This window comes from Lissotriton helveticus, chromosome 10, assembly GCF_964261635.1.
Source record: "Lissotriton helveticus chromosome 10, aLisHel1.1, whole genome shotgun sequence".
In the NCBI taxonomy this organism is placed as follows: domain Eukaryota; kingdom Metazoa; phylum Chordata; class Amphibia; order Caudata; family Salamandridae; genus Lissotriton; species Lissotriton helveticus.
This window is the reverse complement of record NC_136071.1, coordinates 68,717,323-68,735,146: the sequence shown is the minus strand read 5'-3', so window position 1 is coordinate 68,735,146 and position 17,824 is coordinate 68,717,323. Positions and strand designations below refer to the sequence as shown.

Genomic DNA, 17,824 nt, shown 5'->3' with positions numbered 1-17,824 from the left:
GACATTAACAAATTTCCTAGGAAAAAAACTTTTATTGAGTCCATAAAGGCAGCTTCAGATTGCATAGTAACTTCTCCCACCACAAACATGCTGTCGTATAAAACCTTTTATCCTTTTAATCATCTACATTCTACCTCCTCTATCATGCATTGCTTTCTCTAGTCTCCTATTGTACTTCTGAGAGAGTTACTTTGTGCTCAATCCCCCCCATTCACAACTTCAGCTTTTCTTAGTTTTCCCTGGCCTCTTTCTTCAATGTTAAAACTCTATCCTTGCAACTTTCACTGAATCTAATCTGTTTTGCTCACCAAAGTGTGTAAATGCTCCTGCAGAGCCCTCTCACTATCTCCTCCCCTCCCTAATATACTATCCAAATGTATTTCCTATGGCTGCCCTATTCCTGTTTTCTGCTATCCTTCGTAATCCAGCCTATTTCCTCAATCATTTACCCGTGCTATAATAATTCCAATTTTAAACCACAGATGCTTGATCCTGCTCTCCATGCTAAGCATCATCTAATCTTTCTTAGTATTTAATCCATTGTTGTATAGAGTCTCGGAGCACTGTGAACTATAGGCATGCTTTACATAGTAACAACAGCGACGCTTCAAAAAAGAAATGGTATGAAAAGGAGGAAAGGGAAAATGAAGAGAAGGACTGAAAGAGAGTAATGCTGAGATGAGCATAAAGGAGAAGAAGAAGAAGAGGTGGGAAACCAACAGGGAGTAGCATCAACAAGCGGAGGGGAGGAAAGGAGCAAGGTGGAGGAAAGGCAGGAAAGCAGGGGGGAGTTCAACTTGTGTGTGAAATATGGCAGGGAGGGAGTTAAAGAGAGGTGGAAGTAAACATGGTGGATCCGAAGCAAGATAGTAATGTAAAGAGCTGAAATTATACGAAGAAGGGGGAGGTCGGGGGTAAAGAGGCGGAATTGTGGAGGAGCAGAGACAAAGTCGTGGCAAGAAGGAAGGATCAAGGAATGGGGCGTGGGGAGACCAGGGATGGGAGACTAGAGGGAGGAAGTGAAGTCTGATAGATAGAGAGAAGGAGAGAGAGAGAGAAAGGCTGAGAAGGGGAGTGGGTAGTGGGAGAGGAAGGTAGGAGGGAACTAGGAGTGGATACAGGGAGAAGGGACTGGGCCTGGAGGAAAATAACACTAAGATCTATACAAATTGAAAACTGGGTCCAGTAGAGTTAGAGTTCCATTAGAGTGGAAATAGGGAGTGGGACAGAGAAGAGGGAGTGGAGGGCAGTGCAAAGTGGGGCGTGTATTGAAAGAGGCAGAGGGTGGGAGGCCTGGTGATGGGTCAAGTGAGAGACAGCGCGTGCATAGAAAGAGTGCGGAAGGGGAGCACGAGAAAGGGGTAGAACATTGGGGAATAGGTGGGAAGTGGTATTAGAGGCCAGGTATTGGTATGAGGTCAAGGAGGAGGTGAAGGTGGAGAGAATGGAGGGAGATGGAACTGGAGCAACGTCACTGATGAGCAACTCAACTCCACCCTCACCCGAGAAAACCACACCTGGGAATCTGATGCCAACGTCGCAGTCAGAGAACTCCACACTTGGATCTCCACCTGTGCAGATGAGCTCACCCCACTACGCAACCCCAACAAACAGAGTCCCAAGAAACACGCCTGGTTCACCACTGATCTCCAAGAAGCCAGATGCACATGCAGATGCCTGGAGAAGAAATGGAGAAACACAAAGACACCCGAAAACCACACAACCTACAAGGATGCCATGACGGACTACCACTCCTGAATCAGAACCATCAAGAGGAACTTTATCCACAACAAAATCCTTGCCAACTCCACAACTCCAAGGAACTCTTCAGTGTCATTCAGGAATTCACAAACCCATGCAGGGAAGCCACAGACATCACCCTGTCCCAAGACCTCTGCGATAAGCTTGGAACCTACTTCCACCTCAAGATCAAATACCTCTACAACAACTTTGTAGACCATCCACCAGACGCCGCAGTCAGTCCCACACCCACACAACTACTAGCCAGCCCACCATCTCCACCTGGATGGCGGTCACGGACGAAGACACTGCCTTAACCATGAAAGGCATCCTCTTAGGGGCCCCCGCCGACCCTAGTCCTCCTCACATCTACCACAGAGCTGCAGCCACCATCTCACCCGAACTAAAACGCACCATCAAGACCATGTTCAAAACAGGCACCTTCCCAGATGACCGGAAGCATGCAGAAGTCAGGCCCCTGCTCAAAAAGCCTACAGCTGACCCCACCGGCCTCAAGAACTACCGGCCCATCTCGCTCCTCCCCTTCACAAACAAAGTAGCTGAGAAAACAGTCAACAGGGAACTGACAAGGTTCATCGATTCTGAAGCAACCAAAGCACTGAGACCCCCTTACTCGCCACAACAGATGACATCCACACCCGCCTGGATCAAGGCCACTCCACAACCCTTATCCTACTCCACCTATCAGCGGCCTTCGACACCGTCTCCCATCGCACACTAGTCAGCAGACTACATGACGCTGGCATACAAGGAACATCCCTATACTAGATTTGATCATTCCTCACCGGGCGAAGCCAAAGGATCCAACTGCCTCCCTTCCTCTCCGATCCATGAAAATCACCTGCGGAGTACCACAGGGGACCCTCTTCAACATCTACATGGCACCCCTCTCTGCCATCATCTGACCACACAGCCTCAGCAGCATATCCTACGCTGACGACTCCCAGATCATCCTCTCCCTCACCAAAGACCCCACCAATGTCAGACTCAAGTTCCAGAAAGGAATGCAAGATGTCACAATCTGGATGACCAACAGCTGCTACAAGCTCAACGCAGAGAAGACAGAAGTCCTCGTCCTTGGAACCTCCCCTACAACATGGGACAACACCGGGTGGCGGACTGCCCTTGGAAGCCGACATATCCCTGTGGACCACGCCAAAAACCTCAGAACCGTACCCTCACCATGAACCAGCAGGTCAACACCGTCAAATCCAGCTGCTTCAACACCCTCCACATCCTCCGCAAGACCTTCAAATGGATCCCCCCTGAGTCAAGGAAGACAGTCACCCACGCACCCATTACCAGCAGACTGGACTACGGAAATGCACTCTATGCCGGCAATCATAAGTCCCTACTCTGAAAACTCCAAACAATACAGAACACCGCTGCTAGACTCATCCTTGGCGTCCCCCGGCACGAACACATTAGCCAACACCTATGAAGACTCCACTGGCTCCCCATGGAGAAAAGAGGCACCTTCAAAATCCTCACCCATGCCTACAAATGCCTCCACAACAATGGACCCAAATACCTCAACAACAGAATCAACTTCAAAGTACCTAAAAGAAACCTCCGATCTTCCAACCTCGCACAGGCTGAAACCTATGCATCCACAGAGCCAGAGCAGGTGGAAGATCCTTCTCTCACATTGCAGCCAAGACCTGGAATGAGCTACTGCCGGACATCAGACACGCCCCCTACCTGAACACCTTCAAGAAGACCCTCAAGACCTGGCTTTTCGGCTAACAGATCTGCGGATCCCCCCATCAGTGCCTTGAGACCCTCACGAGTGAGTAGTGCGCTTACAATTCCCTGGATTGATTGTTTGAGAGAGTGTATAAGGAAATGGAAAGAGGGGGAATAGAGAGAGGGATGACAGGTCAGGTTGGGAGAGAGGAGGTTAAGAGAGGGAGAGCAGGGAAGAAAGACGGAGGCGTGTAAGAATCAGGTTAAGGGGGTAAAGAGAGGAAGAGGATTTGAACAAGGAAGTGGGCAGGAGGGGGTGACAGGACAGGAGTGAGAGGCCATGGACGGAGCAAAAGACTAGGCTGAGCATAGGATAGGATAGGATATTATTTATAAAGTGCACTTATACGCGAGGGTGTCAAGGCACTAAAGTAAACAAATAGGAGTCTGGGAGGAAGTGCAGCTGCACAAGGTAAAATGAGAAAAGCCAGGTTTTCAGATGTTTTTTGAAAACCGGATGAGTCCGCATTGGATTTAAAAGTGGGTAGGGTATTAGATAGCTTGACGACCACCACCAAAAATGAGCGGCTGCCCCATCTGGTCCTGCAAAATTTGGGATTCACAAGATGCTTTAGAATTTTAAGAATCAGATGCGCCACTGTGTTCAGTACCACCTGGAGCTTATTCAGGGAGACCGCAATGATGTTCAGGTACAGAGCATTGCAATAGTTCAGCCTAGAGGTGACCAGAGTGATGATGATCGACTGGTGCAGTTTGGACAGAATGAAAGGCAAAACCTTTCTCAAAATCCTCAGAATATAAAAACAAGTACTAACTGTGTGGCTGACCAGTGCGCCAAAGCTCAAACCATCGTCAAAGATGACCCCCAGATCTTTTGCTGTCCTAACAGAGATAGAGAGGTCATCATAGACTGCCACCAGAAGTTTGACCAGATGGAATTCTGCAAGCCAAACACCCGCACTTCAGTCTTGTCTGTATTGATCTTCAGTGAAATGTCCTTCATTCAGCAATAATACTGGACATGCACTGATTGAACATTTCATATACCAATTGCAGGTCATTCAAGATGGAGATAATAATTTGGGCATCATCCACATAGGATAGCACATGCAATCCAAAAGACCAGGTCAGCCAAGGGTGTCACCTAAAGATTGAAAAGGGTGGGGCTCAAAGATGAGTCCTGGGGCACCCCACAAGGAAGACTAAACACCTTGGCTCTAAAGCCTCCACAGCTGACAATATGGACCCTATTTGACATAAATGAATGGAAACACTGCAAAGCATTTTCAGCGATTCCCACTTACTGCAAACACTGAACCATACTCACCGGGAAGACGGTGTCGAATGTCACTGATATGTCGAGCATTATCAGATTTACTCATTTAGTAAATATCTTTAAAGTGGGCACAATGTTGATAGGCTGCATAGTATTTTGGCAAAGAACCTGGGAATACTAACTGCTAAATGTTTGAATGGCATTTCCGGTAAAATGGACAAAAATGGGCAAATTATTTAGTTGGATAATAAATGTGTTTTATCTGCAACAATTATTGAGAGTGAATGGCCGAACAGTATCACAATCTCTGCTAATGTACTTTTATCAAGCATGACTGTGATACATTTTTGCATTTATGTCCTAGATTGCCAGAAACAACAACGATTACGAAGACAACTATTGTGTTCTTGATCAGTACAATGAACTTCAGCCAGAAGACAGTGACCAGGACCAGAAACAGATGTGTGTCCCAGATGGGCCTGGCACGTGCACTTGGAAGAATATTGAGTACGACAGTGTTGTGTAGTGTCTGTTGGGGGGCATTTCACTGTTCATTACCCTAAGAGAGTATACCCTGCTAATTTACCCTTTGCTTGCAAAATGTTGAGTCAATGAAATGTAACATGCAATTCACACTAAGTCTGAACTCTAGCTAGATCTGGCCATGGGCCCCCAACCAGGTCTTTGTTGATGCATTTTAAATAGCATGCACATAAATATAATTTCCCATGTAATATTAGCGTAAATGAGCCTCTTCACAATGTTTGAGGTTTGAATTGTGTACTTGGGTAAACTTTACGTCGGCATCAAAATACGTATAGGGATATATTTCAGACGGATTTTACTGTATTAAAATTTTTGGGGAGAAAATGTTATGGGTAAAAGTGTGTATGCAATTTGCATATTTGTACAACTTCACAAAGCTCATAGATTTTAACAAAAATCCTTACAACCTTCACTCAAACAGCCTATGATACAATGTCAGTCCAATGTCCTTCCACATGACAGTAACATGCTTGACTACTTTACATGCCCAGTTCTTGAAGGACCACAATCTGAACAAGCAATGAAAAGTCCATGTTCCAAAACCTATAATGACAGCTGGCTTGGGGGGTTAGGAATGGCTTAGCTAGGGGATGGCTTAGCTAGGGGAGGTTGGGGGGGGATGGTCTGCCCCGGCCGGCACTGTTTTTTGTGGGAGGCGGGAGTCTTGTCTGTCGACTACCACCATTCCTCCGCCCCCAATAACAAGTCGGCCGTGTAACAAGTCGTCCGTTGCCCGCCACCCTCTTAGGGGCTGCCCAGGGTGGTAGTACATCTAGTGGCGGCCACTGCATAAATAATATGAAGGCCTCCCATAATGACCCTGCTCGGCCCGATGTATGTTTCCCACTGCATCTGCATCTCCACCTAATTCTGCTTTGAATAAAGAGATTGGAAATATATCACAAGTATGTTTTGTGTTTGTGTTGACCTAAAAACTGATTCCTTTACCTGGTTCTTGCTTTTGTGGAGAAGGGTATGTGTGCTTTTATCAGATGAATGCTCCCATTGCTTTAGATGACCCTGTCAGAAAGATTAAGGAGCCACAAAGGTTTAATTTCCATAATTTGTAGAATCTCTGAACTTCGGGGTGATAAGTAATCAATGTTCTTGCAATGTTCTCTCACATTCATGTAACGGTAGACAGTGGTACCACTTTTCCAGCTCCAGGACACAGGAAATGTCATATATTGCATCTAAAGTCATTGCTCTGGTTTGTAGCAAGCCCTTGCGACAAAGGAAATCCTGAAACGGCTTGCAGAAAGTCTTCGCCAAGAAATATCTATACTGAGATATAGATAGGCGTGAACAAACCAATCCCTTTTGCCTCCAATGCAAGGCTTCATCAGGGTTATGTCTGAGGCAAAAGGATGTTGTTTGGTGTATGAGTCTGATGATGGAGCTGTGTGGAAGATACAAGAACCAGGTGGTTTGCTGGCCGGTAGTGGAAACAACTCTCCATGGTTCCGCATTCCAGCTATTTTGATTATCTGTATTGTTGTATTGCAGATTGGGGGTTACAACAGAAGCCGCTAAGCATGGGCGAATTTTGCGAATCTGGCGTTCGCGAATTTGCGTATTTGCGAACTCGCAATCCGCAAAATCCACGAATTGTAGCGAATTTGCGGATTTTTTTGTTTTTATAGTGTTCGCAATGGTTTCTGCCATTTCGCGAGGATTTTGTACCAGTTCGCAATTGCTAACTTACTTGTCGGCACGCAACGGTTGCGACTATGTTGTTTCTACGTCTGGGTCATCATCACAGGTTCACAGCACCCTCTGTTTCAACACTGCCATCCTCTGTTTCACCCATGCCACCCTCTGGTACATCACTGCCACCCTCTGGTTGGTTTATCACTGTAGATTATGGGTGTGAAAAAAAGCAAGCACACCTGCCCTGCTTCAACTGACATGAATTAATTTGGGGTTGATTAATGTGTCACTGAATTTAAACTTCCAGTCTGGCTGGCACCTGCTTCCTTATCTGTAATTTGCTTTCTGTTGCAGTGCAATTTTTTTTCACAGGACCTTTGTGGCCTATAGTTGCAAGTAGGCAACTGAACTCTGAAGGGGCCCCTCAGGAAGCACTACAGGGAATGGTTACTAATGATAAGATTGAACTTTTGCACCTGCTGAGTGCTTTCAGTTATGTCTGTAATTGCTTTCTGTTGCAGTGTAATTTTTTTAACAGGACCTTTGTTGTATACTTGTAGCTATTCTCTGAGCCTGCTGTGAGGGTCAGAGCAGGGTCATAGAATAGTTGCAAGTAGGCAAATGAACTCTGAAGGGGCCCCTCAGGAAGCACTACAGGGAATGGTTACTAATGATAACATTGAACTTTTGCACCTGCTGAGTGCTTTCAGTTTTGCAAAAATCCAAATATCCAGCAGCATCCACAAAAAGTAATCCTTCCAGGTCAAGATCCAAATCAAAGTGACCAGCACATGAAGAAAGCACTGGGTTGAGCCTGCTGGACAGGAACAGGAAGTTGGAGATGGTGGGGCACTTCCTTCCTCCCCCCCCCCCCAAATGGACTCCTTGCAAAGAAAAAGTGCAGGCAAATGTCAACCTGAGGAGTTATTCTGATGAAAATCATAATTTTCAAGGTTTATGCTGCCTGCTGGTGGATTTCTTGTGCGAAATTGCAAATTTTGCAATCTCGCAATTGCGAGATTGTCGCTGCCCGCCGCATCTACGTGTTCACAAGTGTTTACTCCCGCGAAATTGTATAGTATTCTAGTTGGCAAGTGCGACCAAGCAAAAAATCCGCTTCGCACGGATTTTAAGAATTTTCGGTAAGTTTGCGAGAGTTCGCGGATTGCGAATTTACCGAAAATCCGCAAAATCCGCGAGCGGAACGGATTTTACGCCCATGCTTAGAAGCCGCCATAGCCTGTGAACATTTTACTTTCTGCAGGAAGTGGTGTCTTTAGTGTAGGTTAGGTAAGCAGCCACTTTTCTCCTGGATATATTGTAGCGGTGAGCGTAACCATCATAATTTGCTGTGCCATAATTATGTAAAATTACATCAAAATGACGCTAGATTACGCAATGAGCGTTACTCAGAAGTTGGCTTAATTATTGGGCGCATGTGGAAAGGAATAAGAGAACATGTAATGGACCAATGAGCTTTAGCTCAATGCTAACTAGTTTGAGTGGGGTATATGAGATTTGAGTCCACTTCACTAGCATAAAGAGAAAGGGCTGTGAATAGGCAAGAGGTCTGGTTGATATTAGGGAGTGAGGAGAGCATCAGGCACAATATCCCCCTTCCTGTGTATAGAACAGGAAAACATACTATGGAAACAGATAAACCATTTAATCCCACTAAAAGAGAAGACTAACAAGTATAGCAAGTAAGCAAATAGACAGTGCAATTATGTATGTATTTTCCCCTATACAAGAGTGCACTCCCTTTCCCAAACAGTGGGCGCATTTGTGTACACAAGAAGGAACTCTGGAGTTCATTGCAGTTGAAAAGTAGCAAATGTGGCAATAAATGTAGGCCCAAAGTGAAAGGAAATTGGGGGCATAGTAGCAAAGTAATTTGCGTGGAAATATCTTGCTATGAGCTCCACATCTCCAACCAAGCAAATCGATGAATAGCTTGGGTTTCCAGGGAGCAAACCTCTCAGTCCCTCTTTATAGCAAAACAGTAGTAAGAACTATGGGCAAAATGTTCAAAATTATTAATTTTCATTTCCTTAATAGCGATTCTGTAGGAATGAATCTTTATCTTTATTCGGTTTCTTGCACAAAAACCATAAAAGCACACACATTAAATACAAATAGGAACTTCCTCAAATAAATGCGTGCCAATTAAAATAATACCTGACACTGTGTATAGTAGACAAAATACAAGGAGCTCCAGACTCACACAGGAAAAAACTGATAAGAAAAAGTAGCTTAAGTAAAAACAACTAGCCTCATCCTACTCTGTAGGAATCGCTATATAGGATATGCAAAACAGTACATCAAAAATTTGTGAATTCCTAATAGCGATTCTTAGGAACTCGTAAATAGGAAGTGCTATTGCATTCCCAACTATGGGCCAAATAGAAAGTGGTTTGGATTTCCTAAATTGCGATTTCCTATTAGGAAATCACAATTGTATTGTATGTCGATACAACGCGGTTGTTACACTGCACTACCATTACAACGCGGGCCTTACAACGCAAGTCGTTACCACGACTTGCGCTGTAGGGTGCTGGACTTAGGAATAGTAAAATGTACTATTCCAACACCAGCCTACGTACAGTAGGGAAGGTGTTGGAATAGTAAATCTACTATTCCTTAGCTTAGAGCGCCCTCCAGCGCAAGTCGTGGTAACGACTTGCGTTGTATTGCCCGCGTTGTAATGGTAGTGCGGTGTAACAACCGAGTCGTAATGGATGTTCCCCTCCAAACCTAAGGGTACCTGACACATTAAAAAAAAATTTTTTTAATTTGCACACGGTTTACCAGCTACTTTGAGTCGAAGGTAATAGCATTTCTGTGATGCCAAATTCACATTTAGGAAATGCTTTGTGCATGTGATTTAGGAATCTCAAATAGATAATCCCTAAATTGCTGTTGAAATTGCAACCAGACTTCATCCTTTGTACACTTGGAAAGGCTGTTTTGCATTTGTTAATTGGCAGAAATAGTAATTCAGCCTGTAAAGAAATGAAAAAGCTTGTGGACAGCAAGTAGATTTGCTGGCTGTATATAGAGTGGCACACCAGCAGATAGGGAGTCTGATAGGCTTCAGACAGCAAATGTGGTAAGAGGCCAAAGAGCATCTGGAAGAATGTCACACTTGTGGCCAATTCACTTAGTCCTCTTGTGGGACAAAATGGATGATGTGTATGGTGCTTATACTTGTCATCTCCAGACATTGATGTTTCTGCAGCAGTAGCTTAGCTGCTCCTCAGGCCAGACAGCAGGCAAAGTAAGAGCACAACCTCTTCTTAGGGTTCCAGTGGTGACTAACGCCAGCACCGCCAATCCCCAGGGGCAAATGTATTTCTTGTTGAATATAGGATTTTCACACCTGGGTTCCCCCCCTCAAAAGGGTTGAAGTTTCCTCTTCTTGAACTTTACAGGGACAGTCCCTGATGAAATCAATGTCTTGAGGTCAGTGAGGTACAGGCAACTAGAACTCTGTATATAGCCGCCTCAGATCTTACATGAGGTCCTCAAGGCCGGTACCACAAGTTGGTTGTTTATGCTCCTATTGTGCAACACTGGTCGTGCAGGAGTATGAGGATCTGGATCTGGAAAATGAGTCGTAAAGTGGGAAATCCATGTTCATCAATAGGTACCACTCTCGAAAAAACTTTTCCGCATTTGAGTTTTCATGTTAAGATCTGGACTTTAATTTGATTGCAAGAAAGAAAAGATTGACAGTTTCAAACCAGTGTTACATTTGTGAAGCATATATTTTTTAAATTAACTTGGAGAAACTTGCAAGGAAATAGTGCTAATTTGCAGGCAAAGGCTAAACAAGAGCTTGATCTATGAAGAACCAGTATTTATTGCATATTATTTTGAGATGTATTGTTAGTAAAGCCTGGACAGAAAATGCAATAGAATAGAAACAAATGTGATTACTTCGGAGAAAGTTAGGTTGACTATTTTGGGGAAACTGTAGAACCAATACAATTTCGAATTGAGATGAGGATATGTCAGGGTGGTAAGCAATAAACTGTGAAAATGGGATGACCTGACAGTGCAATGGTTTAGAGTGAAGTTAAAATAAAAGGAGAATCTCTGGAAAGAGCTCAGTTGGTCATTATCTTTTTCTTGAGTTTGATGTCCTTTGAAGTAAGGTGAGTTGGTAATGATCTGCCAAGATTTAAGCTTGTCATGATTTGAAATGAGTAGTTTAACATCAATTTAATTTAACATTTATTTTTTGTAAGAGGATTTGGTAAATCCTAACCATGAGAGTAATAGAGAATTGGGGTAGAAAAAGGAAATATAACACTTTGTACTGTAGATTTAAGATTAGCGTTCAAATATGAAATAAACAGATGACAAGGAACATAATTTAGAAAGCCGTACAGGGAGAGGTGATACAACAGGGAAGCTTAGATGGAGATTGCAGATTTATTGTTGAGGCTAAAAAAAGTCATTAGGTGACTAATGGCCAATGCAAATCTGAGGAGAGGCATACACCAGATTTTCAGGATGTTCTTGTAAAATCAATGTACATTGAACTAATCTCAATGAACTCCTTTATATAATATGTATTTATGTATCCTGAAAAGTTGGCATGTATCTAGCCTTCTTGGAGCAACAAGTGTTATGTACTTCAAGAACAGCATGAGGAATGAACAAACTCCTGTGCAGGACAAGTCATTTGGCAGTTTGTGTGTCTAGCAGTGAAACCCCCTTTTCTTGCAGGCTTTGCTGTATTTTTGTAAGGCAGAGTCAGGACTATGTGTTGTTGGAGATAGTGAGTTTGCAGGAAAGGTAGTCTAAATTGTATATCAAGAAAGGCTTTTGAGATTATGCATTATATTGTACTGGTAGCAGGAAGCAGTGCAGATCCTTCAGGAGGGGTGTAATGCAGTTACACTTTCTGTGTACATTGATCAGGCAATTAACTTCATGGAAATTGGCTTTTGAAGGGTCAAACGTGGAATCTGGATCCCCATATAGCAGGGTACTAATGGGTTTCTGGACTCAGTGGGGATGGAGGGCCCCGGTGGAATTAATGGCGGAAACAGCCATTACATAGCATGCGTAAAACACATGCAATTACAATGCGGTTGTTACAACGACTGCGTTGTTACATTGCAGTACCATTACTACGCAAGTCGTAACAATGACTTGTTGTAGATGTTGTAATGGCATGCGTATACAACGCATCGATGTAGAAGTATATATTCAATTAATGCAATGATGTACAGTTCTGATTCTATTATAATGTTAGGTAACCCAGCTAATCTGGAGCTAGCAGTCATTGTTGGCTTTTGCCATGGCTTGCTTGTGATTTACACAAGCGTTTCTCACATTTGCTCAACTCTGTTTACCTAACATGAAAAAGTTCTGGGAGTTCCATCAAAGGCCTGATTTTGCCCGTGGAAAGCTCTGTAGGTAACACAACAAGCTTATTTCAGCAAAACGAAACCAGCGCAAATTATTTTACCTATCTGTTAATTTTGAAGGGTAAGATATGCTCCAATTAATTGATCAGGCCCCTTATGTGTAGTCTTAAGTGGTCACACATAAATAATAAAATCAATTTTTTCTGTTCTCCATTTCTGTTTGGTATTGCATTTTTATTTCAGTCAGTGGCATTGGACCCGTGATGAATATGTGAGTACAGGGCGATGCTCCACCTCCCTCCCTGGGTTAGGAAATTCTCTTCTGATGACTGTAAAAAGCTCCATCATTGACTCAATACACCAAAAGTAATGTGTTTCTTAAATGTATGACAGACTCTTTTTTTCAGACGGTCCAGGAGCGGACTCAGTAGAGGAGCTAGAGACCGAGGGCTCGTCGACCCTTAGTGGCGCAATAGTGAATGGCCGAAACATGTTGACCTATAATCAAGTCATGGGAGCCGATGGTGTCCTGAGACCATCTACACATTTGCAATTCTTTCTAAGTAAACTGGAAATAAAGGTCAAATTGATTATGCATTCCTGAAGTCAGTTGTAACAAATCAGATTAGAACTGTCTGAACTTCATGTAATAAAATACATCTGGAACAACAAGTCCTAGTCATTTCTGAGATCTTTAATTAATATTGGCGCATGATTTCATTCTCTGATTCACTTAGGGTGTTCAATTTACTGTGACCCTTTAGCAAAAGAAAGACCCACCAAAGGATACATTGAACCACCATAAGCAGATATACTTTGTCTATTAGAGCTATTCGAATGTTTAAGAGATATTACAACACTATTGGATGAAGACAGATATTTATACCCTCATGTCACACTAAATTATTAGAGGTCTCCAACTACTAGCTCCTCATTATCAATTGCAATAACCATCTTGACCCAGGCCAGGTCACAAAAACAAAGTAGATAAGGTTACATTGTTTCAACCTCTTCTTCAAGGCATCTAATGCATTTGAAGCTTCTACGTCAAATAGTGCTATAAGAAGGCTACACTGAGCGGTTCATGGCAGACGGCCCATCATTGTAAATCTGTATCCTGCTGCTGTTAGCTCGAACAGGAAACTTTAAAGCCACACATTACCACTTCCTTGTGCAGGCACCACATGCAGAGAGCCAGAGAGAAACAATATGCAATGGAAGCGTTGGGTGTGTGGTTCTTCCTCTTGGCAACACACAGAAGGAAGCAATCACTTCCTTTTATTGTTGATAATTTTCCAGTCGGTTTTTGTGTGCAAATTTGTATGTAGCTGTTTTAAGATAATAAGTACAACAATAGAGGTTCATTATGTCCCAGATTTCTTAATTTATTTGGAAATGTTACCCCTGTTGGATTCCTTTGTCCGAATGAGGGTCTTCCTGTGATGTCACCAGCAGTGCTCCTGTACCTGGGCCCACTTAGAACCCTGCCTGGGTCCAAATCCAATCCAAAAAGCCAGTATTCTCCAGATACTTCACAAACCCTATAGCCAAGCATTGCTTTATCAACCAGGGGGCTTATTTATGAGAGCCCTGCGTCATTGTGACACCATGCAGAGTGGTTACATGCACAATGAAGGGCTCTCCTCTGCAGATGAATGAGTAGCAATGACTTTGTGGTAAATAATAGTGAAAATGCTTGAATACTGTAATTACGATACTGTTAAATAATTGTACCACTCCATTAGAAACGTTAAATACATCTTTTTGTGAATTACTTCATTTTTATTTATTGTAGGCTTGGAAAAAATGTCTAGAAGCTGGTAATACTTGGCCCATACAGCAGATTTATCACTGTAGACCTTTTACATTTAGAATCTGAGCCTGTGTTCTGCCCTTCACCCCTCCTGCCCCACTGCAGATCCCCATGGCGTGCACTTTCAGATCACTAGCAGCTGGTCTTATCTTCTGATTAGCTCCTTCATGACAGCTGCTTAACAAAGGCATCTCTATAGGGTTACATCAAAGGCTGGTGAGGGCTGGTAGTGCCCCTGAGTGAAGATTTTTTTTTTTCCCAGGGTGAGGGCAAATTTAATTGAATTTAATTTAATTTAATTGCGGGTTTATATAGCGCTAGGAATCGACTCCCGGAGGAGTATCTCCACGCTTCGACCGCTGGGGAACCCGTCCTGGCTCACCCTGAGAGATGGTCCCTGATGGGTATCTCTAAGGTGCGACCAAGCATCCCCGGCGGTCTGGGGGGGCCGTTGTGAAGATGAGGCAAGCTGATGCCCAGAGTTGCCGAGTGTGGTTTCTGACTAGAGTAGGCACCGAGGCGAGAATTATCGAGTCCGCTGACCCTGGTCCACGACACTGCCGCGCCGGGAATCAAACCCTGGTCCCGGGCCGTTCTCTGCTTACGGGTCTGCCGCCTCTAACCAGTGAGCCACACTTCTCCATAGGGATAGGGACTGGTCTCAAAACCTGATTTTTAGAACTGTAGGTTTCTAGCACCGGCAGGACCCGTTCCACTTAAAGCCCTGGTACAAATAAAGCACCCATATTAGGATGGCGTAGAATATTTAGAGAAGAAGGGATTGTTTATAGGAAGAGTCTTACTACATGGGGCTACCAGAACTGATGGTGTGGGGCTTGCTATGTTGTGTAGATTTGTGTGGCGCAACTTCTCACACTTGAGGGCATCCTGGCGCCGACCTGAACACTTTAAAGAAAGCATGTGGCACCAACATGGCCTCAGGAGTTCTGTTGGTTGATGGATTGATGACAGTGCACTTATGGACGAGCCTAGATTGCCATTGGAGCTCTGATCTGTAAATCCACATATTAAGGCTGTGTCAAACTACTGATTTTCCTTGTGTTGCAATGAACAGTGAAAATGGACTACAATGACTGATGGATGCTCTCGCATACTAAATAAGTGGACCAGCAAATTCAGATGTTATGCTATGTGTATTTGTTAGCGGTCTGTCAATCACTAGGGACTCGGAGCAGGTGTGTGTGCATAGCTCTGCCTATGGTAGGTTGTTTAATTGAAAAGCAAGGTCTGCTTTTTGTGAAATTCAAGAAGAGAGGAGGAGGCTCCAATGTGGAGATGGAGGTCATTTCATGCTTACCAATGATGTTAGAGAGCCCCCGTCCCCCTGCATTGATTTGTGTACGTGTGGGATGTGTGCAACTAGGAGTCGTGAACTTATCTGGGTGGTAGGTGGAAAGGAAATGCGACTGTGCAGGTAAGTGGGGCCTTAGTTGTGTAGTGCCTTGAAGGTGTGTGTGAAGAGTTTGTATTGAATGTTCTTGTGTATTGGAAGCCAATGGAGCTAACTGAGGTGGGTGTTAGGTTAGGGATGAGTCTGTGTGCTGAGTTCTGGAGGTTTGTAGTCTTCTAATGAATAGCCTGGTGATCCCGGCCTAGAGGGCATTCCCATAGTTCAACTTGCTGGTGACTATGGCATGACGGACGTTTTTTCTATTGTTGGCTAGTAGTCATTTGAAGATCTTCCTCAGCATCTTTAGGGTGTGAAAGCAGGATGCAGTGGCGGCCTTGACTTGTGCGGTCATGTCTAGTTTGCTATGATGATGGTTCTGAGGTTCCAGGCGTGGTTGCTGGGTGTGTGTCCCTGAGTTCAGCCAGCCACCAGCTGAAGTCTCATGGTGAGGTTTCTTGCTGAAGATTACTACTTCTGTCTTGGCCTCATAAAACAAGAAACATTGCCAAACGAAATTAAAGCGCGAATGAAAGCAGACATTGGCCTGCCAGCCTTAGATGTGAAATGCACTACGTTTCAGGTGACTACGCTTATACGATCAGGCAGCCAGTGGAACAAGTGGGTTGCCCAATTACCCCATTCTGTATGCTGTGATGATGGACGCAAAATGACACTTGATCAGACCTATGGCTGACTGAAATGCCCTGCAAGTCTGCATTATATGTACGTATTTTTTATTAACAAAACTGGTGCAATAATTAAAGATATCTCTAGCAGAGACCTAACAAGCACTGGCATAGCCAATAGGTCTCACCTTTGGGACCTTATAAGTATATAGTTATGCAGCAGGTCCCAAAGGTGAGACCTATTGGCTATGCCAATGCTTGTTTCGTAAGCTAGTGACCTACCAGGTCCTAAAACGTGTTGTGTACAAGTCATTGCAGTAATACCTTTTATGCTGCGCCCTGCCTCTATTTTTAGCCTCTCCAATCCTTGTCCTGACAGGAGTTTAAAGGTCACGTCGTAGAACCAGTGCTTTAGTGCACCTGTAAATGTGATGACTTGCAGTTCCTCTTACACAAGGGTGCATAGAATCAGCTGACAAACTGCTTTGTTCTCCAGCATTTTAAAATGTTCAGTGTTATGTCACCAGTGGATCTAGGTTTCTGCTTTAAAATGGTTGTATTTTTGTTAAATAAGGGCACGATGGGGCAATCCATTTTTATATTAAAAAAAAGCATTTTGCTGCCATAGGTTTGAATGCACGTACGCAGCATTCGCGTGTTGCAAACATATAGGGCTCTACATAGGTCTTGAGTGGATGGTTGCCAATTCTCCACCACTTTTATCATTTGCATATTGAGTTCACTTGGGCATTAATTCCAGCCAAGATAAATCACTTAGATACTCAAATCAGTAAATTGATACTTGTATAGTGCACTACTCAACCGCAAGGGTCTCAAGGCGCTTGTACGAATACTGCTGTGGAACCCATCCTGGCTTTCCCTGTGAGGTGTCCACTCCTGGGCACCCCCAAGGTGGAGGCCAGGCATCCTTAGCGTTGTGGGGGCCGTTGTGGAGATTAAGCAAGCTATTGCCCAGAGTTGCAGAGTGGGACTCCATGATTGCAATAGGCACCGAGGCAAGAATTATCAGGTCCGTGGAATCTTTGAGCCCAAGACCCACCAAGGCGGGGAATTGAACCCTGGTCCCGGGCTAGACCTCTGCATCAGGGTCTGCCGCTCTAACCATTGAGCCACACTTCTCCACCCTATGTGCTTTATTTGGCTCTTTTAAATAACAGCTGTTCAAAGTGAATTATCAAGTCGGGCCTATTGGAGCAAGTTTCGTGAAACACTTTTTGGCTGTAGTTATAACTAAAAAGCTGTAGTGAAACGTGTTGAGAGTTATCGCCCAAGTCATATTATTATGCAAGTACGTAATGGCGTGCATTGTATGTAATGCCATTTTAAAACACCATCTTTTCTGGTGTATTTGATCCATACTACATTGTATGTGATGGGGCCTACTCCGTGTTTGACATATAACTCGTAAGTTGGAGTTCCAACCGGAGGAACCGGACATGAGTCCTCCAATCGGGAGTCCCTATTATTACAACCAAGACAAAACAAATTTCCAAGTCTAAGACCAGGCATCTTCGCTCTCTAGTCTAGCTCCAAACTTCAAAGGATTATCGATTACGATATTTCTCGTGAATACACGAGTCCTTCGGCTTTGGCGCTTGCAAGCTCCAAAATGTATCCCAAAGGATACCCGAG

General features: G+C 44.0%; 1 protein-coding gene across 1 annotated transcript in view; it reads left to right on the top strand.

The window, feature by feature from the left end:
- LOC144785895 (metalloproteinase inhibitor 4-like) overlaps positions 1-6,189 on the top strand; it is a 75,540-nt gene extending 69,351 nt beyond the window's left edge. Inside the window, exon 6 of the mRNA XM_078664765.1 lies at positions 5,109-6,189. Coding sequence (XP_078520891.1) covers positions 5,109-5,270 — 162 coding nt within the window. The 3' untranslated portion in view covers positions 5,271-6,189. The remainder of the gene's footprint in view (positions 1-5,108) is intronic.
- The last annotated feature ends 11,635 nt before the right edge of the window (positions 6,190-17,824 follow it).